This window comes from Chiroxiphia lanceolata, chromosome 2, assembly GCF_009829145.1.
Source record: "Chiroxiphia lanceolata isolate bChiLan1 chromosome 2, bChiLan1.pri, whole genome shotgun sequence".
In the NCBI taxonomy this organism is placed as follows: Eukaryota; Metazoa; Chordata; class Aves; order Passeriformes; family Pipridae; genus Chiroxiphia; species Chiroxiphia lanceolata.
Genome location: NC_045638.1, coordinates 13,887,801 through 13,915,771, shown reverse-complemented (window position 1 = coordinate 13,915,771; position 27,971 = coordinate 13,887,801). Strand labels below are relative to the sequence as shown.

The 27,971-nt window shown below is 39.6% G+C and overlaps 1 protein-coding gene across 6 annotated transcripts; it reads right to left on the bottom strand.

The window, feature by feature from the left end:
* Window positions 1-64: 64 nt before the first annotated feature.
* On the bottom strand, window positions 65-27,130 carry ACOT9 (acyl-CoA thioesterase 9). 6 transcript variants are annotated; one of them, XM_032679645.1, is made up of 16 exons: window positions 22,896-23,043; window positions 22,612-22,705; window positions 21,019-21,045; window positions 17,959-18,004; window positions 14,305-14,475; window positions 14,174-14,211; window positions 12,169-12,252; window positions 11,472-11,575; window positions 9,807-9,880; window positions 7,663-7,730; window positions 6,599-6,710; window positions 5,390-5,480; window positions 4,595-4,680; window positions 3,702-3,789; window positions 3,364-3,514; window positions 65-3,110 (listed from the first exon to the last, which is right to left on the bottom strand). In XM_032679645.1, the coding sequence occupies exons 2-16, from the start codon at window positions 22,691-22,693 to the stop codon at window positions 3,052-3,054; spliced, it is 1,281 nt and encodes a 426-aa protein (XP_032535536.1). In that variant the 5' UTR covers window positions 22,694-22,705; window positions 22,896-23,043; the 3' UTR covers window positions 65-3,051. The 6 variants fall into 6 exon arrangements, with proteins under 6 accessions (XP_032535536.1, XP_032535538.1, XP_032535537.1 ...); XM_032679644.1 differs by lacking the exon at window positions 22,896-23,043 and adding an exon at window positions 23,913-24,172 and having other exon boundaries at window positions 2,002-3,110; window positions 22,612-22,703; XM_032679647.1 differs by lacking the exons at window positions 21,019-21,045; window positions 22,896-23,043 and adding an exon at window positions 27,125-27,130 and having other exon boundaries at window positions 22,612-22,703.
* Between the last annotated feature and the right edge of the window lie 841 nt (window positions 27,131-27,971).

The following is a 27,971-nucleotide window of genomic DNA, read 5'->3' as shown; positions in this document are numbered from 1 at the left end:
AACACCACGACATGCCTGCAAAGGAATGATGCATATTGGAAAGAGGGGTACCAGAAGCTGTAAGTTTGAGTAATAATTTTAATATTTTTTTTTTAGCCACAGAAAAATAACATTTAAAAGAAAGTGCTTTCTTGGGCACTGAGTTCAGCCAGTCCCACAGAAATCTCCTTTTATATCACCATTAAGCGAGGGGGTAAGGGGAGGCAATCCTGCTCCCCCTCCTGATGGTATTCCAAGACATGATGGCCACAGAAACATTAACTTCCCACTACAGAGCCACAGTCAGTTATATAGATAGGCTTACTATAAATACAAAGATTATCTACCAGTTCCTTTAGGCTTCTGTGGTAACGGTTAGTCACCTACAGCAGTGACGGGTTGGACATTAAGTTGCAACATAAACCCAACATTAATTACTATGTTAAAATATTTTAATTCTGAGATCTGAGAACAATTTTCTCTCACACACAAAGGTATAAAGCAGCATGCATACCCTTGAACAAAGACACATGTAGCCTATCACCAGAGAGGGTGACAACTTGGAGTTACCTTCTCAGAGTAAAAAATGCATGAGCTCATATATATAGTAATAAACAGAAAGACATATAGTATCTTTTACATATGTGTATATATATACACACACATTCAGTATGTCTGTACGTACATTTCTGTAAATGCTGTCATTGTGGTATGTAATTAAGTTATCATGAAGTTTGAGAACACACTTTTTCTAAGCATCTTAATTTGAAGGATTCATCTTCTTCACTCTGTCCAGAGGTTCTGATGTCATGCCTTCCTCCCTACTCTATTACCTTTTCTCCTCTCCATCCCTTCCCAAAGGCTGAATTTAGAAATCATGATAATCATTTTTTTTTAAATGCAGCTGAAAAGGCAGTAGAGGAAGAACTTTGTATCCCCTTAACTTACAAGTGTTATAAAAAAGCAATCCAAATAGGACCACTGGGTCAATAATAAACACCTGCAGCTAGTCAGGAGTAATACATAGTTCTGAAATAGATCCCTCCACGTCCCGCCTTCCTATTTATTTTTTAACAGTGAACATTGATCCCTGCAGTGAGGGGGGAAGAAGCTGAGACAGAATTTCAGTTTTTTATTTGTGTAGTCAGTCAAGTATATTGAGTTTCCAAAGAGTTTTAAAAGGGAGAAGCCCATAAAATACAACATACCTCCACAGCATCAAAACGATTAAAGAAAAAGATTATAAAATCATACAGCTGAGTCAGCACTGGAGTATGGCTGAAGAGAGAAACCCTACAGAAGGAACCAAGAAGTTACTATCATGGCAATGCATTGATCTGAGCGGGCAACACCCCTGTGCCTCCACTGGAAAGCTGTTGATCCCACTCCTCAGTAACAGCAGCCGAGTCTTAGAAAGAAAAGACTGATGTATTACAATGCCCACCCTGACAGGAACAGCAATCAGCTGTCAGGAGCCATGAATTTCATGCCATCCTAGCACCAAAGGAAACTGGTCCTAATTATGAATTTCTCAGATTTTCTTACTCAGAAACAAAAGTATAACATGCTGCTTTATTTTATCAACCTGTTATCTAAAGTCAGAGTCTGTTCTTATGTATCATAAGGCATCACATGTCATCCATTTAACTACCACTGAGCCAAACTCCTCTTTGTGTGTCTTGATCAGACAGGATATCAGTCTTGATGTGAAGGTATCAGAGGTCTAGTTTTGTGCTTGTGATAATTATATTCACTGCTAAAAGTTGATGCCTCCCATCCCCTCACCTTCCTGATTTCAAGATGTTGAGCTGTATCTGCCAGATACTCAAGATTATTAAAACTTTCTACATTACATCAGAAGCACTTCAGTATCCATTACTTTCTTCCTATTACTTCCTGTTGCCATAGTTATGTCCACCATAGAGTCCCCTCTGTGGTAGGAAAGTACTCTGTCCTTCACAGGTAAACTTGCCAACCTATGCAATACTCATACTGCATTTCAGTCTGCCAAGGAAGCAGGTAAATAATCCAGCTGAGAGGGAGGCTGTCCTCTAGCTGTACCACCCCTCAGTGGGTTAAAGATCCTCCCACCATTCAGCAGCTGACTTGGGAGCTGCTCAACAAAGATTCTTTAGACCCCTAACTCCAGCATCAAACATTGCCATTATCATTTGAGCAGCATTTTACCTTTTTTGTTCCCGATCCTTAATAAACCAAAATGTTCTGTTCTACAATGCCATTTCTCAGTCCCACCCAATCCTACCAATCAGATGTCTAGTCTCCAGGACATGAGAAATAAATCACTAAGGAAGTGACTTACTATTATATATTAAAACAAACAAAAGTTAGAAGAGGCTGGCAAGGACTGGCTGCACATGAACAGAATGCCAGAAGATACCACCTGGCCACCTCATTTCATTGCAAAAATCAGTTTCCTCCTAAGGGAATGTGAATCCATCCAAAACAGAAGCTGCAATAACCTTGTAAAATCCCCACTGATGGGAAACACCTGCTTTACATTGTGTACACAGTAGTAACTTCTGAGCCTATGCTGCTGCCTAGATACATGTGTCCCTGTTAAAAAAAAATGATGACCTTAAAGCTAATTCACACAAGAATGTAGGTCAAATTGCTCCACCTGTGTGCATCTACTTATTGCACACATTTTTCTGACAGAACTTCTATCCATTATCAGGGAAACACAAAGGAGAGCTACTAAGGGAACAAAGGCAGATGGTGACAAGACAGCAAAGGTTGTAATGAGATCTCTCAAAGTAGAAAAAGAGAAGCTATCTAAAGCCAAAACTGTATTTTTCAGCCTTTTTTCGTAGCATTAGTATGCAAAAGTAGATTTCAACAACTTCTAGTAGCAAACAGTAAAAAATCCCAATATATGCAAATACATAAAGAGCACTAAAAAGGCAGGTTTTGTTGCGGAGTTTGGGTTTGTTATGGTTTGGTTTGGTTTTGGGTGGTTGTTGGGGGGTTTTTTGAGTATTGCAAGCACCTGTCCTTTAGCCATCTCTTTCCAAGACAGTGCTGCTACACTGCTGATGCAGCACCCAGTGCCTGTCAGATTTCTTTCATGACTGCATCAAAGTGTCGCTTCCCATCTAAATACAACATGGACTCTGAAATAAAGTGGAGAAAAGAGAGAACCACATTAGAACTTAGTATCAATACTGAGCAACTACAACTATATAGACTGGCAAAAGCAAGAAGCAATCCACACTGTCATCAAAGCATAAAATAAATGTGGTTTGCCATGAAATCCTGTTAAATTATTCAAATCCCAATAGTTCATCTACTAAAATGACCGGTGTTTCAAGAGAAAGTCATCTTTTCTACAGAGTTATGATGACAACATATTCATTGGATACTTGCCTCCATATGTATTAGGTACAACCCGTGGGACCTCATTTTCTGATATAAATGTAAAATGGAAGATATTGGTAGTATGGTGCTCCCTGGTATTTGCATCATAAACTTCACTGTGCACTCGAATCTGGATGTAGTTTTTTTCTGTGTAAGAGACCTACACAGTTAAAACAAGAATTATAGCTTGAAATTTACCATTGGTGCTGAAAACTGCAACAGACTTCATTACACCATTTAACAAGAAAAGTCACATGCTCTCATAGTGCACTGTTTATTATCAGTGACTAGCAGTGATCACAGCAAAGATAAGGTTTGCTCCTTTTCGAAAAGAAATCAACTCCTACCTGTGCAGAAAGCAGTAATAAGGATCCAATCTCAACTGGCTTCTGAAACATGATATCATCAACAGATACAATAAAGGGTCTGGAACCCCTGAGGAAGCAAAAGAGAAATTTTGTCTCAAGAATAAAAAGGATGTTTGGAGAAATTTAAAATATTTTATCGGCAGCATTTTAATGAAGGGTTGCTAGAGAACAAATCTCTTCCTTAAACAAGAGGCCACAGGAAGTGCTAATGAGTTATGTCATCACCAAAGACAAAAGCAACTGGAGGGAATCTTTCACACCAATAAAAGTACACGGTCTCTAAGGACATGTTATTGCATCATTATTCTATCCTATGACTTACACTTGCTAGACGATCTTCATGCCACCATTGCTCAGGCCTCAATTTTCCAAGCACTGACACAAACCACTTAACTTTGTATCAGGCAATGCATACTTCATTTAACTGACACATAGAGCTTTGCTGGGTGATGACTTCAGTCATACTCAAGCAGTTACTAGAAGTTCAGAAACCATTCCTTTTGTGTTTGGAATGAAAGGATGTAATATTTATTTGCTAGAATGCCTATTTCATATGGTTACAAAGAAAATGAATCTTCAAAAGTTCATCTGAATACCTTGGTAAGTTAAAAGAAAACAGAAAATGGATGTATTTTCTATCTTGACAAGTGATGCTTAAAAACCAAGCTCCAAGGAGCAAGATGCAAATCTCTCTGTAAATACAACAGGTGCCCTAAGTAAAACAGCACTGTGCACTAATAGTTCAAGATTCTACTAGACACCTAGGTTTTCTCAGCTCAGATAGTCATTAGGTTGGTTAGCTTGGCCTTCCTGACCTATGTATATGTGCACAGTGATCTGGATTACATAAATATTCCAGGCCTACAACTCACCCATAGCTGCAAGCAGTTGCCCATCCCAGTTCAAATGCCTTTCTCATGAGAAAACCCCCAAAGATTCTATTGAAGATGTTCCGTTCCTGTATGTAGAAACAAAAATCAAAACTCTTTTCAAAGGATTGTGTTGAAGTTTGCACTTCAGTTTACAGTATTTAACAGAAGTCCCAATACCTGAATATATAAAAAGCACTACTGAAATATACATGCAAAATTCAAAATGCCCAAGGCAACTTTACTTATTAGGAGCTCATCTGACTCATTTAAAAACACAAGACAACAACTCAAAATTGTGTCAGCAATCAAAGGCCAAACTTTTTGCAAACACTTTACAAAGGAATTTCTTTACACAGAATGAATAGTCTAGTAAGAAAACAAGGTCATTAAAAATCTTCCATTTTGCAGTGGTAACCCATACAAATAACAAAAAAACGGCAAAAGAAACTATGATCTAAATACATTGCAAGGACTGTAGAAGTGAAACAAAATAATGGTTTGACAAATCTTACACAAAAATTCAACCTCTCCCACTAGACCAGAGCTCAAAAGCCCATCCAGCCTGGCCCTGAACATTTCCAGGGATGGAGCATCCACAAATTCTCTGGGCAACTTGTTCCAGTGCCTCACAACAGTCATAGTAAAAAATTTCTTCCTACAATCTAATCTAAGCCCCCCCTCTTTCAGTGCAAAGCCATGACCCTTTTTCCTGTCAATACATGCCCTTGTAAAAATTCCCTTTTAAAGTTACTTCTTAAGTACCTTTCTGTAATTCATTAATATTTTTCAAAATACCTGAGGATGGCAAATCTGTAGGCCTTTTAGCTTTGCATCTTCCATCCACACTGAATTGGGTGGTAATTTACGACTCCGGAAACTTACTGTCCTTTGGAAGAGACAAAAAACTTCATAGTCTACAGAATTAGCAGAATTCAGCAGCCAAAAATGCATAAATAGCAAATGCAGACACATATTTAAAAAATCCCACAAAAATATGGAACACCAAAATAACCCCAAAACAGAAAGGGTGTCACTAAACACTGTTCCAACTGACCTTGAAGCCTTATCTAAGGCAGTACTTTGATTTGTTACTGCAATAAACCTACGCTCCTGATCCTTTGAAAACTTCTACTACTGTTCAAGTTTATGTGACTGATGAGGCTCAAGAAAAGCACATGAAAGAAAAGATGAATCACAACCACAAAGCACACACTTTGTCAGAAAAACCTTATTCTGTTTTTTTAAGTCATAATAGGAATTAAAAGCACACAATGAGCTAGCAGAATAATTCAACATCAAACACAGAGACAGTCTGAGGTTTTCAAATCCAGACAGAATGCGTACAAAATACATCTGCTAATTTTAAGGGAAAGCATGTCTCCCTTTAGTAAACAGCTTTAAAAATAACAACTGTATAATGTTTAAAAAATTATAAATTATCACAAATATAACACTGCACTACTGTCATTAGACACTGTTCTATCACCATTGGCATCAGATGACTTCACATCAATCTCAAATATAAGAGAAGTATGCCAACAACAGTCTCTCTCAAATAATGTTGTCAGGTATTATATTTAAAAACACACTACAAAGTTATTTGGCCATAATATGGCCAGTTCCTGCCCTCACAGGTTTTTTAACTAGGTATCGTGGCAGAAAACTCTGAGACTGTAGAAGTCATGGTTGCAAAACTAATCCATTCCCTTATTTGGTTAAACATCATTAACCTTTTTCCTCAAGATCATTCCTAACAGCTTGCTCAGGTCTTTGTGCTTACAGTGTCCCTTTCACCATCTTGGCACAGCTAACACTATGTAACAACTGAAGACTCTTTTGAGAGCTGCAGATGTCACATTAAAGTTTGTACCTACATTCCAAATAAAATGCCACAGAATTTAAATGTGTTCATTTATTCCAGACTACCCTCTTACGAGCACCCACTCAAAAGGCACCTTTCTCTTTCATAATACATCAGTTCTCCTCCACCACTCCCCTTCTTACTTTGTGTCCAAAGTATGAAGGAATATGTCATGCACAATGTTTCTTTCTTCTGCAGTGGGAGCCATTTTCAGTAAGGAAGCAGTGCTGAATTCAATTCTCCTCAGCTTGTTCACTAAATATTAAAAAAAAACTCATAGCATTAGAGTTCAGAGAAAAAAAACAAATAATGGCTCTGACAATTTTAACTTGGAATTAACTGTCTTTCCTTTTTTATTTTTTCCCTCGTAAGTTAAAAGCTGTAATTCCATGGTCCAATCAATTCAAACACAAAGTTGGCTTTTAGAATTGACTGCATCAAAGAAAAAATAAAGCAGAAGTTTACTGCTACCTCACCACTTTGATGAAGAACTTCAATACGTGTATTATGATACCCACTGCTTATACAGAAAACTTCAGTACTACCCTCAAAGTACAGAAAAACATATCTAACAAGAAACCCTACAGAACAACCACCTTTGGGTTTTGCCAATGGTACAAGAATGGAAATTTATGACAGAACTCATTACCATAGGCTGCAATGATTGAAACTTTAGCTTAAAAGATCTTCTGTCCAGTTTATTCAGTCTTCAATGTTTCTCTAATTCTCTGCTTTAAAACTTCATCTTGGAACAAAAGAAGATGGAGCTACACACTCCTTCCCCTGCTCTCCCCCTTTTCTTTTTCTCAGTTTCTTTCCAAAGAGAACATGGGCACCCAGACAGTAAGGAGCTGTGATGCACTTAGCAGGTCCACCATGGGGTAATCCATCAGCCAGAGCATTAGGAGAGCCTGTGCTGCACTCAGACCCAAAGCAGAGGGAGCATCCTGCAAACACAGGAGTCCAGGGGGTGTGCAGAGCACATCAGGAGTGCCCTTATCTGTCAGTTTAGTCAAATAGTTTCCAAGTATGTGATAGCAGGCTTTGAAACTCTCTTACACTACTGACACACATGAGCCAGAAAAAAAATTTGATTATAAATAAATTAGGAGCATTTCTAAGTAGCAGAACTGCTGAAGTTTACTTCCTTCCAGCTATTAAGTTGAACCGGAGGCAGATGTACATACTACCAGGAAATATGACATACATTCCCCTTGCTTGAAGATTTCTTCCTCCTCAGGACTCTCAGGAACGAGTGGATTAACAAATGCTGGCCTATGGACAGGAATTTTTTTTAAGTTACAAACTTCACAAGAATTTGTTCTATAAATACATTATAACAGTCTTCCATTTTTGGTTACATACACACTACAAGATGAAAAGACATACTTCAGGTTATATCATAGAAATAATTGCATTATTTCATAATGTGGAGCTGCCAAAAGAATATCCCATTAGCTTTAACTCTGAAGAGGCAGTTAAGTGATCCAAACACTACCTAGTGTAATTAAGCAAGAGATGCGTCTCTCCCTCTTAAGAAGATAAAATTGTACCTATAAATTACCATTAAGATTATTCAAGCAGAAAGCTGCTTAGAAACTCAGCAAATGAAGCCATGATGATCTAGGATAGACTAAACCAAAAACTGAATGGTACCATTCCTCCTGGAATAGAAAGAGCACGGTGGCATAGCTAGCAAGTATTTTTATAATCTACATGCTCCCATGACAGCCTTATCAACAGCCAAAAGCTGTTTACCACGTGTACTACTTATCAAAGAAGATTATGACATGCCTTGAGCACAAATTTTTATGTTTATTTTACTGCACAAGTAAGTTTACTTTAACCTAATTATATGACATTTAATTATTTTCAAAAGTAAAGGCAAATGGTTATTTTCAAGAACCATTCTTTCCTGTAATTCCTAATTATTATTTTTCTATTTTCAACATTTATACAAATGCTCCAAACAACATATACATACACACAAAGTATGTGCTGAACAATCCACCTCTACCTCAAGTCTTTACTTGTGCTGGCGACAAGAGGCACACAGAGAGAGGATCTTTTCTCCTGTAACAAACTGCTCTTTCCTGGTTTGCTAAACCTCTGGATTTTGAAGACAAAGCAGCTCCTTCTCCACTGCAGAGTTTATTTCCCCTCTCCTCAGCTCAGGACACATCTACCTCAGCTTTCCTGCCCAAGCCCCGAGCTGCTGAGATGCAAGTTTGCTATAGTCCAAAAGGCACACAGCCACGTTTCTGTGGCACTACAGCCAAGCTATTGTACCCTGTACCTCTATGAAGGGTTTTTACCTCACATAAACACCCTCCTTATATGGACAGAAACACAGCTGGCTTGTGGCCAGCTAGCCTGTACAACAGACACTAAAGTTTGCATGTATCTGCACAAGTCCATGTAGGCTTGTCCTCAGTCAATCTGCTAGTGCATAATGACATCAGATTTGATGTAATTATATTGCAAAATTAGTCCTTAGAATGGGAATCATAAATATAAGTGGTTTTCTGAATGTACAGTATGTTCATTGGTTCTAAGAAAAATCTGAAGGAAACCAAACTAAAAACTACTTCTAATGCTATCAGGACTACATAATTAAATAAAGTTAAACACCTTCATTAAACACACCCTTCTTCATTAAATACAAGCAATTATTTAAACTAGTTGGAAGCAGGAAATAGTTTATTGCTTTGGCGGGCTGTACAGGAAAGAGGTTAAGAAATACAACCATTTATCTGATGCTGGAGTTATAAAGCAAAACTGCAACTGAGCAGCCTGTTAGTTTAATGACTAAGAAACTATAGATAAAGTAAAACCAGAAAAATAACAAAATTAGTGTTTAGGGGTTTTTAAAGTTCTGTGGGAATACTTATCAGTTCCATGTTAGTTACACATGCAAGTTGCAGCCTGAATTATTCTGGTGACACTTATCAAGTGTCTATTAGGGAATTAATGGTATTGTTCACTCAAAGACTATTTAACTACTGAAACTCTATCTTTAGCTCTAACAACCACTAGAATGCAAGTGGGTTTCTGGCAGATTTATTCACTTCTTGTGTTTATTCAGCCCAGTCACTCAAACGAAGGGAAAATCTGTTAAAGAAAAGGGTCAGATCCCAAGATTACCAGTAAATCCTGGTATCATTTGACTGCTGAAATCAATACTCTGAAGCTTGTCACAGAAAAGTTAACACTTACCAGCAGAAAACATTGACTATGTGATTTATTTAACACCTACATTATAGGGCTTCCACACATACAGAGCAAGCTGCCACATTTGCCATTTTCAGCACAGCAAGAGTCAGAAAACTGTTTTCCTGTCCTACAAATTACCGTTTATTCTCTGGGTCCCGGGCCACCATGACAAAGGTTGCATCTAACACAGGGCTGTAATCACCATCATGTAGCTAAGAGAGACAGAAAAAAAATGTATTATTAAACTCTAAAATTGTAAACATGCTTAGCAAGTTCTTTAGCTGACATCAACTACGTGACCACACCGTTAATTTTGCTTACTTTCACATTCTGTCATCCCTTCCAACATCTCTCACAATAGGTCAAAGGAAATAACGCAAATTAAAACTTTAGTTTCAGGAATTCCGCAGTGAAACATTTATAAGGGAATGCTTATTAACTGCTTTCAGCTGGGAGAGGAGAAAATCAACACAGGCATTGTAAACGTACCCACTTAACATTTATTCTGAAAAATGCCGAAAAATACTTTTCTGTTAATACCAAACTGCCACTAATGCCAGCACTGCAAGGAACTCTGACAATAAAGGTGTAACTATCTTCTACATAAGAGATTTTATTTAAGGAGACCAAGCGAATAAAAAAATATTTATCTGATTTTCTGAATTATCACAGAATCATAGAATCACAAAATGATTTGAGTTTGAAGGGACCTTAAAGACCATCTAGTTCCAACCCCCCTGCCATGGGTGGGGACACTTTCCATTAGACCAAGTTGCTCAAAGCCCTGTCCAGACTAGCCTTGAACACTTCCAGAGATGGGACATCCACAACTTCTCTGGGCCACCTGTTCCAGAACCTCACCACCCTCACAGTAAATAATTTCTTCATAATATCTAATCTAAACCTACTCTCTTTCAGTTTAAAGCCACTGCCTCTTGTTCTGTCACTACAGGCTCTTCTAAAAAGTCCCTCTCCATCTTTCTTGTAGGCTCCCTTCAGGTACTGGAAGGCCACAATCAGGTCACCACAAAGCCTTCTCTTTTCCAGGATAATCAGTCTCAATTCTCTCGGCCTTTCCTCACAGGGGAGGTGCTCTGACTATTACCCCTCTGACTATTTTAGTGGCCCTCCTCTGGACTCACTCCAAAGGAATCACTAATATCATTTAAGTGTTTATAGCATATCTTTTTTACTCTAAATAATTAAATAACTGAGTTAATGTTTCAGTTAACTAATGAATTCACAGTAAATATTTATTAGAAATGTTAAGATTTTTTAAATTTAATTATTAATGTTCCTTTTGCTTCCTGCATAGTGTAGCCTAGTTACAGCCTTCATTTATATCCCATTATTATTTAATAACTCATTAAAAAAATTATGCTACACAGCAGATAAGATGAGCCCATGAGATACAATTTAACACCAAATCTGAATACCAACATTAAAATTCATAAATCTATAAAATGCTAAGGCATAAGGAAAATAAAGTTTTTCAAAAGCAGGGAGAAGCTTATTTGAGATCATGCAGAGCACAGACACCTATTTTTTTCAGTAGGAGTACTGTGCTGCACTTTAAATACAAAATACTGGTTAAGAAAAACACGTCTTGAAAGATTAGCAAGACTGCCTTGCTGCATCGAGACTACTGGAAGTTGCCTTGGTCTTCAGAACATTAGGGCTGCCTCAAGCACTTCAGAAAGTTATTCTAGAATATATAATTAAGACTGCTCATGCCATCGTCCAGAATTTCCCCTGAAGCACCTCATGCCTGTCATAAGATGGAGAGAAGTCACAGGAACTAACCTGCAGCATGTGCATCGTCACTTCCATTGAGGTCTTCCCAACCCAAGAAACATTGCCTGTGAATTTGATGTCACAGTCTGGATATATAATCTTCTTGCACAAATCTACAAGACAAACATTAGGGGTTACTGGAGACAGATCACTCATATCTAATACTAGAAAGGCCAGATTCTCTAAGGCCTTTCTGTGTTCTGAAGGTGGCAACACACGCAAAGACAACCCAGAAAAGCTGGTTGTTGCAAAGGACCAAACTGCTAGTCTGCAGTTTCTGCCTTTCCAGACTTCTCAAGCCAGAACTAGAGTAGGAAGCAGTCACACAGGTGGACAGCAGACCTCCGGAGGTGTTCAGCAGAACATGTGACACAAGCAAGGTCCCAACTCCACCAGAACAAACACTGTTCCATAATGAAGCTAAGAAACCCAGGTGCCAAGAGAAAACTAAACATAGAAGTGTAGAAAGCATGAAAGTTGTATTTTGAAGTGGCATATGAAATGCTAGAAAGCACTACAAAATCCTCTTCTCTCCTTCCTTCAACAAAAGCCACAATACTTGAGAGTTCAAGGCCAAAACAAGATGAAGTGAACTAAACAGGAGTGTGAAGAAGGCATCCTCGATAACAACAGTGGGAAGGCAGAGGCTGCTGAAAGAGTAAGAAAAACAGATGAAGCCATTTCTACTGACCAAATTGCCACTTACTGATTTTATCCACCAGAGCTGTGACTATGGATAAGGGAGACTTTGGCTGCATTTCCTGCTTGGTGTGAGTGTAGCAAATAAGAACTGCGGAGAGAACAAAAACTGAGTCAGCTCTTTAACAAAAACATTAGTGGAGCAGATCAAAGCCATCTTTGCAAAGCATGAGAAGTACCTGCAAAACACAAACTAAAATATCCTACTGTAGGAAAGCACAACTTCCACATTTTCATGCATTTAACATATGGGATTGCTATAAAGAAAACAGTGATGCAGCAGCTCAGTTTTATGCATATTGACTCACTACAAAGAGAAATTTAGCTAAGCACTTTAAATCAACTCATCACTCTACTCCAAATCCCACATAATCTCTTTCCTCTACCCCTGAAGCCTATCTTCTGTTTTGATTTCATGCAGGTTGTCCAAGGATACATGCTATTTGAGGACTTTTAAAATACCGATTCCTTTAAAGAGGTGAAGATCAAATAAGATGTGCCTTACAGGCATGAAAGCACAGTCAGAGATATTTATCACACTGCAGTCACTAAAAGCCAAACCACTATTTAAACTAATTAGCTTTGTTCTTAAGAGCACATCCAAGTAAACAGACTCCTTAGAGTAATTCAAGGCTGCAAAAATAGGGTTTGTCCTAGTGCTCATGTGACTTTCACTCAACACAGATTCCCATAATCAAAAGTATCTGTTTGGACTTAACAAGATAAGAGAAGAAAGATCTCTGTCCTTCCAGGTAATCTATGTTTTCCCCTAAAAGTACTGGAGATGCAATTCTAAAACCTGTTATGCCTATCAACTCGTTACATCAATATGGCCATTCTGAATATTGTATAATTGGGACAGAATCTTGATTAACCCAAAACAATACATCCCCAGTGGAACTGACTGGAGCACAGCATGACTGCAAACAAGGCAAAGACATTCTGTGCCATCACAGGAAAAAAAAAGTCTTCACAGATTTTCAGGGAAAATAAACAAGGCACAAAATGAAAAACAGGCTCATCTCATCTAACAATGGAGGGTAGCCAACAGTTTGAAGTCTCCTTTTCTAATTCAGGACAGGTGCTGAAGCCAGTATCTTCCACCTCCCAGAAGGAAATATAAATCATCCAGCTATTGTGTCTATCCTAGATAGACACTCATTCACTTGTTTCTCTGCCTTCCTCAATTTTGTGTATCTGGACCCTCAGAAGGAACAGAAAAAAACTGTTCCATTCACAGCTTTCCCTCAATAAGCACTTATTCTTTGTCAAAAACCTCCATTGAAAAGCTCCCAACCAGCTACAGAACTTTGATGAAGAAGGAAGTCACCTGGTGACTTTTTAAGATAAAAGTATCTCAAACAACCTAGTACTTATTTTAACTGCAATACAAAAGTCAAAGATCTTGAACTTTTCAAGACCACAAATAAATGAAAAGAAGAAAAAAAAGTAAGGATGCTAACTCATGAAATAACTGAGCTGGTTTTACCCTTAATATCAATTTGGAGACAGAACCCAAGAATATACATCAATTGTTTTTAATTTGTTCTCAGTGGTTACTCTCTGTTCTTTCCAGATTATACACTCTTCACCCCAAAGGGAAGATTAAAATATTTCCACCCTCTGTTGGGTTTTGTGTCAGTTTTTGTTGAGTTTTTTTTAAGAAAAAACAATCTTAAGTTTTAATTTTCAATACACACTGTGCAAATTATCTCTGAGTTAACACTCAATGCAGATTCATAATCTAGAATCACTTTTCAGTAAATTATTCTTGTAACTGGTCCATTAAAAATTTGACAGAGGCAAGAAGCTGAAGTGAAACAATTTTGTTTCTGTCTGTTCTTTATCATCCATCCTTTCTTTCCAGCATCAGTGTCTTCTTTTTTTCCTTCCCCTTTGAGATAGCACAATTATGGGATTCTCTGCCTGAGGTCATACTGTATCACACCAAACAGTGCTCAGCAGTACTCAAAATCACTTTGTGGAGTGTTTAAAAGGGTACAGATACATACCTCCTAAACTGTCGAGATCTTCAAGGATCCTTCCAAATCTGTAAGACAGGGGTTTTGACAATTAAATACCTACTTACATAGCAAATGGTAGTTAACAGTTTCCTGTATGTGTAACATGGTTGCTTTGTTACCTTACACTGTTGTGTACGTTCAGGTACTTTTCTCTTATTTCAGGCTGACTTCCTAGAGGTAGAATAACTTCCAAGTAGCTGTCCTTCATTCTTCTGGGAGGGAGATCTTCCTGACGTTTTGCCAGTAAAGTATGAAGAGCTTTTCTTTCTTGCATTGCTTGCACATGATCACTGGTAAGAAAAAAAAAAACAATCTGTCTAGAGTATGACAATACAACTGCAACCCTAGCTAAAAGATGTCACGCTGATGATTATCAAAATGAAAACCAAAATGTAGTCAAAATAGCAAGACACAGTAAGTGAGCCTTGAAAAGAAAGTGAGATGCGTATAATGACAGATGCTAAGCAAGACTACTGCAGAAAGCTTTGAAATATCTTTGTGTACAAGTGGCAAGCACATACTTCACACTTATGAACAAAATTAATCTAATTCTGAATGTAACCAAAATGGTTCCCCTTGAAAAGAACAAATCAGATACAATTTAACCTATGAGTTTTTGTGCATACTCATGTCTTCCATAGCTACAGTATCACAACTCTTGCCACAGTGACAATTTTAAAGAACTGAACATCAATTTATAATCTCTCCCAAGAAGTAAAGCAGCTGTACAGTGTTGGCTAGTACTAAGAACAAGAGAACTAACCTGCTAAGATTTGCTATCATCCACAGGTGAGTTGCCCCTTTACAGCATCACTTCATACAGCAAGCTAAAAGACAGGGAAAACTAACCTATTTCTTTCTCTCTTCCTACCCAGATATCTTACGACTATACAAAAAAGTCACAGAAAGAAACAATACAGAGAAGGGAGCACTGCTCCTTCAGAGCTGCTTTTCCAGCACCACCAACTCAGAGGGGCTGCAACTCTCACAGTCGAATAAGGGCCAACTTACTGTCACTTCTCTGCAATCTATCAAGTTGGTTCCTTGCACAGGTATCTACAAGATGTAACAGTCTTGCCCAATGTTCTCTCTTACCTGTTCCACCAAAGTTCCCTCCTCTTAAAAGTGCAACCTAACCAAATAAAGCAAATATTTCATAGCATCCCTAGAATCTATTAAAAACCTAAGGGTTAAAAATGCTCCAAGGAGTATGCAAAACTATGGATCCATTTCAAAGAGCAAGTGAAGGCCTAAAACACCAAGCAACCAACGTTAAACTTCTGGATATGCATCATTCCTTCAGTTAGTGCACGCTGCATTGCTGAGATCAGTGACATTGTGCTTAACAAAACCAGAGAGGGAAAGAGAGAGGGAAGAGAGGGGGGGGAAAGGAAGAAAGGGAGAAAGAGAGAACCTTTTCACCAAAAAGAAAATTTGTCTTAAGTTTTGACTTTGGATGAATTCTGGGTATTAGCCATTTAAGATTCAGGCTTACTTGGCTTGAGTTTTATTTCAGAAAGTCAAGCTTCACCATATTTATATTCTCTCTTTTCTGTTTAATAAGTTTTTGGGAAATATGAATAATCCATGATCAAAGAGAGTAAAAGTCTAGCAGAAAACTTCAGTTAGTTTTATTTGTTTGTTTGTTTTAAACAGGAGATATGGTTTACCTCATCTCGGCAACATGACTACCAGAGTTCAGAGGAAACAGAAAGATAACAACCTCCTCCAGAGGGTTAATGTTTGAAGTTATGCCATGGCACAGAAATAGAATATACGAGATGATTAAGGAAAGATGTAACATTCAAGATGATTCACCTTCAGGCTTTTTAAAAAACTTTTTTCCAAGGTCTCTCAGTGAAAGGTTTAAGAGAAATTAATCAAAGAGTAAATCAGAAATTTGTCTACAAACACAAAGAAACCAAACAATAAAAATTCAATTATATTCTGTTTTCACCAGTCCCATCCTGGCTCCTCTGAGGTCAGCAGCAGAACTCTTCTTGACTTCCACTTCAGAATTTGCACTTCAATATACAGAAGTATGGGGCTCAATGCAGTAACATTTTTCGACAAACAAATACTGTTACACACTGCAGTATTAGTCATACAGTAACAATAATTCACCTAATTATTAACTAACACCTGCCCTAAACATTCTGAGAAATGTTTATCTATTTCTGAAATATCCACAACTCCATCTAGACTATATTTAACAAGGAACAGATTAATAATTTTAATTACAATTTAAGTACAAAACCAGAATAAACATATAAGCAAGATATTTCTTTTTAATAACAAATTAATACAAAATGTCACTGGTCTTTACAAGAGAAATCACAAACTGAAGTTTACTTTTCACAAAATTGATGGCTGAAGGTGTTCCTCCAACGTGCATCTCTCCTCTCTCCCAACAATCCAGATGCATGTACATCAGTCCTTCTCTAGCTCCAATTTCAGGACCCCTATCATCCTGTTCCCTCAGACTTGTTCTCTTCAGTCATTCTGTGGCCTCAATTTCATCCCCAGATGTTCAGTCTCCACATGTATCAACTCTTTGTCGCTGCGTTTTAAAAGTGGGATCTCAAAGGCTACATGATCCATGCCCTCCCAACCTCCCCAATTAAACCTGTCATTCTCAAGCACTCCCAGCTATGGTCTCCCCAGCTTTACTTCTCCATGGCAGCTGAAGCATTCAGTACTCTGTAAACCATTTCTGCTGCATCTTGCACAGCACAAAAGACCTACCTACCTAGGAAAAACACTGCTGTGCTGATCCTGGCTTCAGTATGCTCTCCTTCCAGGATGGGGGCAGCGGGTCAGATTTGACCAGAGCCCTCTAAAATCTCAATCCTCCGATGGTATTTCCACATGGAGTCATTTCTCCCCAGCCATTCTGGGCTATGGGAAAAGCTTTTTCATAAAACAATTTCTAGAGCCCTTTCTAGCTGACCCACTGTAAATTTCAAGCCCCTTCATGCTTAGATCCTACTCTTACTAAGCAAAAATCAGCTTCCTGGATTCAGGCACTTTTGTTAGCATGCCTACAATTCTGCCTAGATAAACTGAATCAGAAGGTCTTCATCAGACATTCCACCCAAGTGAACCTCTCTTCATTCCCCTATCAGTGCACAGAGTGTGTAAGAAGAGCAAACACAGCCATAAGAAAATTAACAATACACATGGGACCAATCAAGCTGCAATACAGAATTCCCCTAGACTGCTATACTGAATTTTTCAGAATTGTAACAGTAGAGGATTACAGACAACTCTGGCTTAGTGAACGTAATGGAGAGGGAGGAAGGTAACCTGAATAAGGTCAAAACGTCAATTGTTTAAATTATATGTAAATTAGTCAAAAATTAAGTTAGAGGAGACAAAGGAAATGCTAAAGATGCTTGTGATTAAGGAGACCCTGATACTGAGCTGACAATTTTCCAAAGTGACATGCAGCCTGCTTCACAGTGAACCAGCCTCTGAATCCAGTGCAGGATAAATTCACCACGTGGGCAATCCACTTAGAGGTAACTCAAAGGTAACAGCAACATGACATTGCCAGCCAGACTGACTCTACAGCTCTTAAACTTCCATTGGATTCAAAGCTAACGGGACAATCTTTTACACATCAACATCACATATTTTGTTCCTTTAGTGCTAAAGATCTTCTGCCAGAGAAATCTCAGAAGTTTGTGATCCACAAAGTACCAATTCAGAAGCCTTGTTTCAACTACCTCGGTTTCACAAATAAAGTAAAATACATTTAATGCACACTGTACCTCCAGTTGGTAGATGCTCCCACTATATCCCTCAACTTGTTCCGCACTGGAAAAAAAAAAAAATCAAAGCAAATCAAGCTTAGTTCTGCAAGTGATGAACGTGAGGTTGCCTGGTGTTAGAAGGCATAATCCTCATCCCAGAACAAGAAAATTAAACAAATTCATGCAAATAGCAGCCCAGAAACAAAAGTTTGGCCAAATTCACTGATGCTGTTAGTAGGCATATCACAGTAGTGGGTTGAGTAACATGATGCCGTAGCTTATTGTGTAGAGCCAAGAAGGTGTTTGTTAGTGCAGTCATCGCCAGCACTAATTAAGAGCTGAAACAGAGAGTGGATCGACATCAGACTGAGGAATTATAGTATGAAAATATTACAGCCTAAAAACAAACTGTGGAGATAAATCAGAAAGTCATAAAAGAACATAAAAGGGAAAAGTGCAGCTGTGAGAAAGGGAATGAGAAGAATACCAATTCAACAATCCCACCCACAAAGGCAAGTAACAGCAGCAGCCTGGCTCTCACCAGCAGGGTTTTAGAGCCCAAATTTTTAGCAGTCTCCATGTTATGATACTGAAGACAGGACTAAAAAGTTTATTCTGGCCTTGTTTGTACTATCAAAGTGGTGGATTCTCCATCCTAGAGGTTTTTAAGATGAGACTGGATGTGGCACTTAGTGCCATGGTCTTGTAACCACAGTGGTAGTGGATCAAGGGTTGGACTTGATGATCTCAGAGGTCCCTTCCAATCCAGCTGATTCCATGATTCTATGATAAGAGTTAATACAAGTTCTGCACAAATCTTTCTTAAATTTCAAGAATAATCTGCACAAGCAGGTTTTCTACTCTTGCTCAGATGAGGTTGTGTGCCAAGGTCCCATCAAATCCATTAAACTACCCTACTGCTGTCAGGCAGGTAAATGTTGGCTATTTGGAAACACCTGAAAACAAGCAGCAACAATTCCCACGCTCCAAACAGAAGCTGAGAATTGTATAGTAGGGATTCCTTGCTTATTTGCAAATATTTTTTATACAAGGAGGTTCAAGTATTAGGACAAAATAGAGACATATCAAGCAAGGGCTACCAAAAAAACATCCAAAATTTCATGGTGAAATAGAAAGAGGGCTGCTGGTGAGTCACAAGCTGATCCTTTATCGGGCTTGGCATTTTTCAAGCTAAATGCCCTGACAGAGTGTTCATAGTGATCAGCAAACTATCCTGTGAACCCTAGAGTGAGTCTAGTATGATTCCCTAGGATTTAAATTCCCCTCTCTCAGTCAGACCCACTCAGCTCAGCCCTCCTCCTGCTCACACAGTTTCTGCCCAAGTCCCCCCACAGCACCACCACAGCAATACCCCAAACCTTCCCTTTCTTGTTCCTTCCCTTGCAGCACCCTCAACCCCTGCCCCTACACTCCCAGCCTGTTTTTGCTCTGTCTGCCCGAGCCAGAGGCAGGCAAAGGGCTGACTGCCAGCCAGCACATGGATCCCAGTCACTCTCGAACAGCCAGCAAACACCATGGTCTGTGGGTGACCCCAGCACTAGGTCTGGCACTCTAACAAGCCTCTGATTTAGAAGCCAATTTTCACAAAGCCTGTGTAAACATGTTTCCCTTTGAGATTGGCGGCTCATCTATTTTAGCTGATATCAAGCAACAAAAGGTTCTGGAAGAAGAGGGGGACAGGAAGATAGGCAAACAAAGACAAAACAAAATAGATTGCTTAGGCCTCATTTATTTATTAAATTAGGCCAAAAAATGTTTTGAAATTAGAAGATTTCCACTACTAATTCTAAGAACAAAAAAAAAATTCCAGTGAAAGAAAGTGATTAAAAATCTCATGAGTTGATTTTTTTTTTCAAGGGAAGAAGGTCTGATTCCTTTTTATTTAAGAAGCAGCAGGCTTATTTATAGAATAGGTACTACTTTCCTGTTACTCATACTCCATCTGTGAAGCTGCCATAGCATGCACTTGGTAAATACAGTGTTAGCAGAAACACTGTTACAGCTTCTAGAACACAAAACCTCAATTTTTCAACAGTGCAGACTGTCCTGGGATGGAGAAGGAATAAACAGCACTTTCTCCTTGTTTAAACTAAGTTCATCTTCTTTTTAAAAGCTCTGAAAAATCTCAAGTTCAAACCTGCAAAAATGTATATAAGCTGTTACTCCCATTTAATACTTCTGATTTCAGTTTTAGACGTACAAACATTTGCCAGGCTGAGAACACATTTTTGTCTTAACAATAAAAGGGACTACATGCAAATGTTGTCAAGCTAAATCTAGTCCATTTTATAGCTCATAAGCACACAGTTTTGCTCTTTTTTTTTTCCTCCTTCTTGGAAAGACTATACTGCCCTTCTAGATATTATGTATCTTACAACAGAAATTTAAGTAATTAAGCACAAAAATCCATAAACTATTTCTCTTTTATTATTTGGCAAATGTCTTAGATGTGCAAATGGGACTTATCCATCATTAGCATGTTGCATATTTCACAGCATCTTCTAAACTCTGAGCAGTGGATCATTAATGCCAGAGCAGAAGGGTCTGAGTTTATTTGCACTGTGCTGTGGCAAAGGACACAAGGATAGCTGGGCAAGATCACCACATTCATCTTTGCCAGTGAGATCCATATCTTTTGTCCTGGTGCCTTCCCAGGCTGTGTCCAGGTTCAGGCAGACCACTGCAATGTATTTGACCACCAGTTTTGTACAGAGCTTGGTCCGGACGCAGGTGAAAGATGCATATTCCAATGTCTAAAATGAAGCCAAGTACTGCAGGAGCTGCTGCTGTGAGAGATTTTGTATCCCACAAGCCTCTTAGACATGTGTTATCCAGCACAGCACCACAAACACAGTGTGCTGACAGAGATCTGGTCCAACAATACTGCCACAAATAAGATCAGAGCCATTCACCCAAGGCAAAGTGGCTGTAAGCAAGTGGACAGAGAAGAATAATAGCATTTCATTTTTCATGAATACTAAAGTAAGGAAAAACGGTAGCTGAGTAAGTTTAGTGCTATAGCAAATACTTTAATATGTACAGATTACCACAACACACCATTATTCACATGAATAGGTGAATGTCCTGTGGAGTAGAAAACACAGGTTAGATTACCAATCAAAAGAAACAATGCAATTTACATCTAATTTAATCCAGTAAGGAGTTACCTGGTTATTCTACCTGCTTCAGTTCCATTCAGGCACATGTTCCTTAATGTTAGTAACTGCAAGCAACCTGTCCTTGCCTGATTTACGGTCAGTATGTTGGTGTTTTCAACTCAGTTTGTCCTTTCCTTAGAAGTCAGCTTTGCAGTTCCTTGTCTACTGACTCTGTGGTATCTGCTTGCTGCATAATCCTAAACAGTTTTTCAAACTGGTGCTACCATATGCTGCTGACAAACACTATTAACTTTGGAAAGAATAACTGCAGCATTTTTCAGGAAGTGGGATGAGAGTTATCTCAGAGGAAACTTCCAAAGTCCTGCTTCATGTAGCCTTTGGGAGAACCATGGAAGAAGAAAGGGCACTCACAACCAGGACCCAAAGCTGGGAGGAAGCATGTGAGAAGCTAGTTAAGAAAAAGTATTTAGTTTTTGTGAATGCATGGATACATAATTAAAGGAAAGTAGTTTATGTATCAGCAAAGATTTGTGTAACATTTAAATGCTACAATTTTGAAACAGAATCTCAAATGTCTACAGTTATTATAACCCTCAAAATATTAGTACCTCTTGAAGTACTAATATTGGAGTACTAATCAGAGGCAAGGCCAGGATGGCCTCAGTGCTTCACTGTTTTTACAGGCCTTTTAAATATCTAACTAAACAATTAGGATAATATTTGCAAATATTCAATATTCTGTATCCTTGCTTCTCTCCCTTAATATCCTAAATTACCATTTATTAACAACAATGAAAATAAGTTCTCTAGTAATGAATGACCCTCATTTTCTTTTTTACTTGATAACTTCTGTTTAGAGAACAAAGGGGAAAAGAAGATCTCAGACACAAGCAAAACTCCAGGAAAGAATTATTTGTACCTGGCTCCAGCCTTTTTCCTCCTGCTCTTTTCTCAGTTCAAGGGATTAGAATGCAAGAAAAAAGTTTTAAAGCTTCTGAAACAGGAATTTATGGTTTATTCTTTTAGAGTGCTGCAACAATCTTTCCACACAAAGATCTATTGACAAGAGCAATTTCACGAGGCAATGTTGCTGATCCGATTAAAAGATTTCTCCAAGTTTACAAAATTAACCATATTGACACATTAAAGTTCTGTAAGACATTATTTCTACTCAGTTCCCCCACTTCTTGGCCATTCTCTCTAGTCCCATTGTACCTGTCTGTACTATGCTGACTTTCTATCTAGATCCAACCTGAGCAGCATTTATCCTGCCAGAAAAGAACCCGTGCTCTTCAAAGACTAGAGAACCAGACAAGCCCCTAAATGGCAACTTCAGTGATTATACTTGTGCCATTAACCCCCAAATAAATACAGTCACTTTCTGCTGCTTCCTAAACCCTTATACCATGAGCTAACAGCCAAAATCATGCTCATTATCCAAACAATATTAATACATGCAGGGACACTACCTGAAAGAATAAATTCCTTAGAAACATCATTAAATCTTCTGGAGTACAGTCAATTACTTTACCTTCAAACATGTCTAGAAGCACTGGGGAGCCAGTGGTCCCAGAAGTGAGTGTCCTAGCCAGAACAGAAGGAAGCTTCCTCATGATGCACAACCTACAGGCAGAGCAGAAGAATTTAGTGTCATTAAAAATAATGCCATGAAAATAATTTAGGATTTAATTTTGGAATTATGCTGATTACTTCAGAAACATCACTCCTTACTTTCAGCTTGATTTTTAGAACTAGATACAATCAGTACAACAGTTCCAAGACAGTTGAAATTCCAGCTGATACCTGTACTTGTCTGAAAACGGGAAGGAAGGATGATTCACTGGCAGTAATCGATCTCTTCACTGACTATTCAGATGCCCTGGGACAATCAACTTAGGCCCAATACTAGCTTCTACCCTGTAGCATCTTAATACAGACAGGGTCCATGTGCATCTAGGAAATAATCCATGACCCCACTCATACACTTCTCTAGCATGCATAGCAGTGGAAGGAGGAATATCCCAAGAAGGATTTCTCAAGGTCTCCCAAGTAGTCCCATTGAGCTAAGCCTGGTTTTCTCCTCCATGGGTTAGTACTGCAGCAACTCAGGACAAGCCTAAATTGCAGGATATAATCCTCTTAGCTATTAAGCAAGAAGGGACAACCCTGAAACCCTTCAGAGAATGTAATCCACTCACAATTCAGTAAGTGTTCTACCAGGTAGTGGCCACCACTACTCCTCCAGTAAGCAAAATTGTGGTAACACAAAAACACACAGAGGGTCGGCAAGTGTAAAACCCCTCGTGACAGTTCACAGCATCATCCTGTCAGGGAACATGGATTACTGGTCCCTTAATTTTCTTCAGCTGGGACTGGGGTTTCACCTCAAAAAAGCAAAGGTGGCAGGTCCTCAGGCACCAGCAGAAAAGCAGGGCCATATCTATCTGCATATATACCAGAAGTACTTAGGAGACTGAAAGGGAACGCACACAGAGATGTATGCACCAGAGATGACGTGAATGGCAATTCTGAAACGCCTCCGTAACTGCTGGAGCCTCTAGACTCGTGTGTCCCGCACGGCCCGCAAATGCCCTCCCGCTCCGCCCGCAGTCCCACAGGACCCCCCACCCCCCCAGTGCCCCGGACCGGCCCAGGCGCCGGGGGAGTTTCGGGTGCCCCGCCCCGGCCGCGCCCCGGGGCCCTCACGGCGGCGGCTGCCCAGGGCCCACCGGCCCCGCCGGAGCACCGCCGCCTCCGCCCCTCAGGGCCGGCTCCCCCCCGGCCGCCATGCCCCACCCGGGCCAGGGGCAGAGGGCTCGGGGGCCGCCTTACCGGGAGGGCAGCATGGTGCTCGCCGGGGCCGTCACGGCGGGGCCACGCCTGCCCCAGGCACGCGGTCCTCCAGCGCCAGCGGCTCGCCGGGCACAGAGCCGAGCGTGCTCCTGCCGCTCGCAGCCGCGAGTTCTCGCCCTGCTTGCTCCCGGACCGCCCGGCCCCGGCCCGGCCTCCCTCTGTCCCGGTGCCCGCACAGCGTGGCCGCTCCCGGGGGCGGAGGTTGGGGCCGGACACCGTTAGTCAGCGGGCGGGCCCGGCAGAGCGGGCGGGCCCTGCGTAGGGGTTGTGTTCGATAAACACCGTGATTTTTTTTGTTTTAATGCTCATTTTTTCCCTGTGCCGTAGGAGGGCGGGCTGGGCGGCTCCCTCCCCGAGGCCCGGGGCCGGGCGGGCTCCTGTCACACGGCCGCGGGGGGGACGCGGCCTCCTGCCCCGGCCCGTCACTGGGGGGCACTGCTAGGGAGGTAATCGAGAGCTTCGGAATTTCCTGGGCAGAAGACGATTTAGGAAAACACAGCTGCGTTAAATGAGCTGAGCGCTTTGCACAGGCGAATAATCAACAAATTTAATTCGTCAGAACTGTTTTTTTTCCTGGGAGCTGAAGAACCTTGGAGCAGAGAGGGCATCGGGCCTACGCCAGGGTGCGTGGGCAGAGGGGCAGCCCCGGCTCTGCACAGAGACCGTGAGGAGCAGACCTGGGAGCACTTGCCGAAACCGTGTCCGCACCTCCCGGGTACTTGGATCTATACGGGTGTTAGGAGTTAGCGATGAAGTTGCTAAGCACACCTTGCTAAAGACTTATCAAAGACACCAGCGAGGTTGTATGAGGGCACAAGAAAACATGTTCTAGCAAACAGTGAAAGTACATTAACCGAATTATGCATTACTTGCAAGTGTAACACCTGATCACTCTTTTCACTGTCACCTTCTTTTTGATAAATTGCTTCTAAACAAACAAAACTAATTGAAAAAATAGAGTTGGTGTCTTTTTTTATATGAGACTTGTGATTGATTGCAGTTTTGAATTGATTAGTGTTTTGAAAGACCAAGTGACTGATGTGCCTTGGACACTGAGGAACCGACCCTTGCTACTAGCACAGCTTTTCTGTGGTGGATGTGATGCCAACAGTTCCCTCCTGTGTCATGACTGCAAAACCAGACACACAGGAGAGGGGCACCTGTGTGGTCTAGTGAAAGGTGTCCCTATCCATGGCAGGGGGTTGAAACTGGATGATCTTTAAGGTCCCTTCCAACCCAAGCCATTCTGTGATTCTAAGAAAAAGCTGATAGTGCTATTGCAAAACTTTTCATTCATCTGTCATGGGAAAAAATGTGGAAACCTGTTATGGATGCGTGCTGAAGGTCCAAAAATCAAGATGCCACTAAAAGAATCACCTCTGGGCAGTGCAGAAGACTGTGCCAAAGACAAAACCCTCGTTGTGACACATAAGAAAACCACGTGCTCATTGTGAGAACCTCCATTAGTATTAAGGAAAACTTTATATTCTGTAGGTTTCTTTTAGGAGCCTGAGAACCGTACCCCTGATTTAAGTGTACTCAAGATCAGAGCCAAAGGGACTTCTACTGTCTACAAAACATAAAGTTATAAAACTGAGGCCTGGCTTGATTTTTTCCCAACATTTATTTCCATAACTTTTATACCCCAAATTATTTGCACATGAGATAGATGATTTGTGGATGCAGGCAGATAATTAGTTATGTCTAAATCCCAAAATCATTAAAGGGCATAATTACAAATGACAGATGAGATGTATTATCTTATGGGAATAGGGTTCTAATGACCTAAAATATGTCTTCAAAGATAATAATGGAGAATTATGGTCCTTTTATTTCCAGCTTATGGAAATCTGTGTAGCTTTATTATGTGAAATTGTTAATTCTGCATTTGCCCTGAATTCTGAGCAATGCTCCTGCAGTATTTATTTAGTATTCTCTACTATTCTGACAGAGATTAATATTTTTTCTACGTACAGCCTGGTGTTGAGAAACTGTAATTTAAAGTTACTTTAAAAAATATCTGGAAGCAACTATGAACTCATAAATATCAATGCAAGGTCTAAGTATGAGGAAGAAAATATTCAGTTGAAAATGCTAAGAGAATCCTGAATGTCATCTAAAGACTAATCTGGAAAAATTACAGGTCAATACAGAATATTAATTGAATTTTCTGTATTTTGCTCCAGAGATTTGACAGGAGATACAATTTGGATTGAAATACTTGAAAATATTTAATCGTGCAATCAAAAATTATTAACTCACTGCATTCTATTTATTACAGAGAACCTTCGAGGCATGAGAGAGGCGTTCATACAGGAATTCAAGGAATCTTCCTAGCGAAGGAGGAAATCAGAAATTAAAATATGAGAAGTAAAGGGAGTTTGATTAATTGGACAGTAAAGAAAGAAAACTGGTGCCCACTTTAAGCCTTTCTGTCCAGCCTCTGAGAAAAGAGGACATTAGAAAATTAGATACAAATAAAAATATGCTTTTGGTGTAAGTACGGATGAGGTCCCATAACTCTGCATAAATTGTTCATCCGTGGAAGGATCTGGAGGAACTGGCTTGGCTATTTCAGGTAGCTTCAGACTAGACATGACCTCCATCTCTGGAGAGGATGTGGGGAAAACATGTCTCAGTCACCGCATAACACTTTGTGTGCTTTTATTAGCAGCAGTTCCTGTTGCACGCTGAAAAATAAAGTGCTGCTTGATATATTGCACAAAATGTTCTGTTTCTCCTCTTACAAGTAACATTTAGGGAGAAGATGCAGCGAGAATAATGGGAATTATATGCATGCTCATTTCACATAATTCTAACCATTCTATCTCTCAAAGACCAAAGTCCAACCCTCCTGGTGCAAATGCTGATGGATTCACAGTTGGCAGGTTCTGCATGGAAGAAGCTGCTGGCTGATACAGAAAAGTGAGCTAATCCAGACTTCAGTGCATATTTCATTATAACAGGTTATTTCAACACTGGTTTACCTTAAACACATTTTCTAACCACCTGCCAGCATACATACTTGCATAATTTGAGAAAACCTTGGTCCTTTTCAGGAGACTTGCCACTACTCATTCCCTTGGAGAGAAGGGTGGACGAACAGGTTGTGACCACTCAAGGATAAAATCTGAGCTCTGTGCAGGTCATTAGAGATTTCATCACTGGCTGTAACTACGTCAAGATGACACAAAACCTGCTCAAAGACAAACAGACCTGAGACGAAAGGAAGAAGTTGTAAAATACAAGCCCCATCAATCCGATTAATTCACAAAATTGAGTTTCTTTAGAACCTCTTTGTAAAGTATTCTTACCATTCTTATTAATCTTACTTATTCTGGAAAAATACCTCTAGTAATATGTAACTAAATAATTGTACCATAGTCTCTGAGATCTAGATATCTTAATTATCTTTCTTTTTCTTTCTTTCTTTTTCTTTCTTTGTTTCTTTCTTTTTTTAATTCTCTGAATTTCCTATTGTTTAGGAAATTATTTTTTATATTTTAAGAATTTTTTTATTATTTTTTCCTTTTGCCTTGTGACTTTGAAAGCTAAATCCAGTGAACTGTATTAACTGGGGTAACACAGTATCAGCATATTTCTGAGCAAGTTAAAGCAGGACTTTCAAAAACAGTCAAGGTGGAAAATGTTTGGGGTTTTTTTTTTGCTGAAACTTCAGCTTCTAAAATCATGTGACTTTTCTGACTTGAGAAGAAAGAAGCCAGGCACTTTCTGTTCTTATACAACAGTAGGTTTCCTGATACCGTGACTTCCTCATTGTGAAATGCAAAACAAAGTGACTTGAGACAACACAAACACTGCTGTCTTTCACAGAGACAGTATTGCCCATTTTTGACCACAGTATATTCATTAGATGTATGTAGTTAGGTTCAGTCCATTCTTTGCTAGTTTATTCAGATTTAGTCCCCCTACCAAAAGCCCTGTCCTGAGGGATCCACAACCCATGAAATAAATCTTAGCTCTTCTGCTACTAGCCATTGACTGTTGCTTTGTGATTTGGAAATGCTTCTGTTCTTT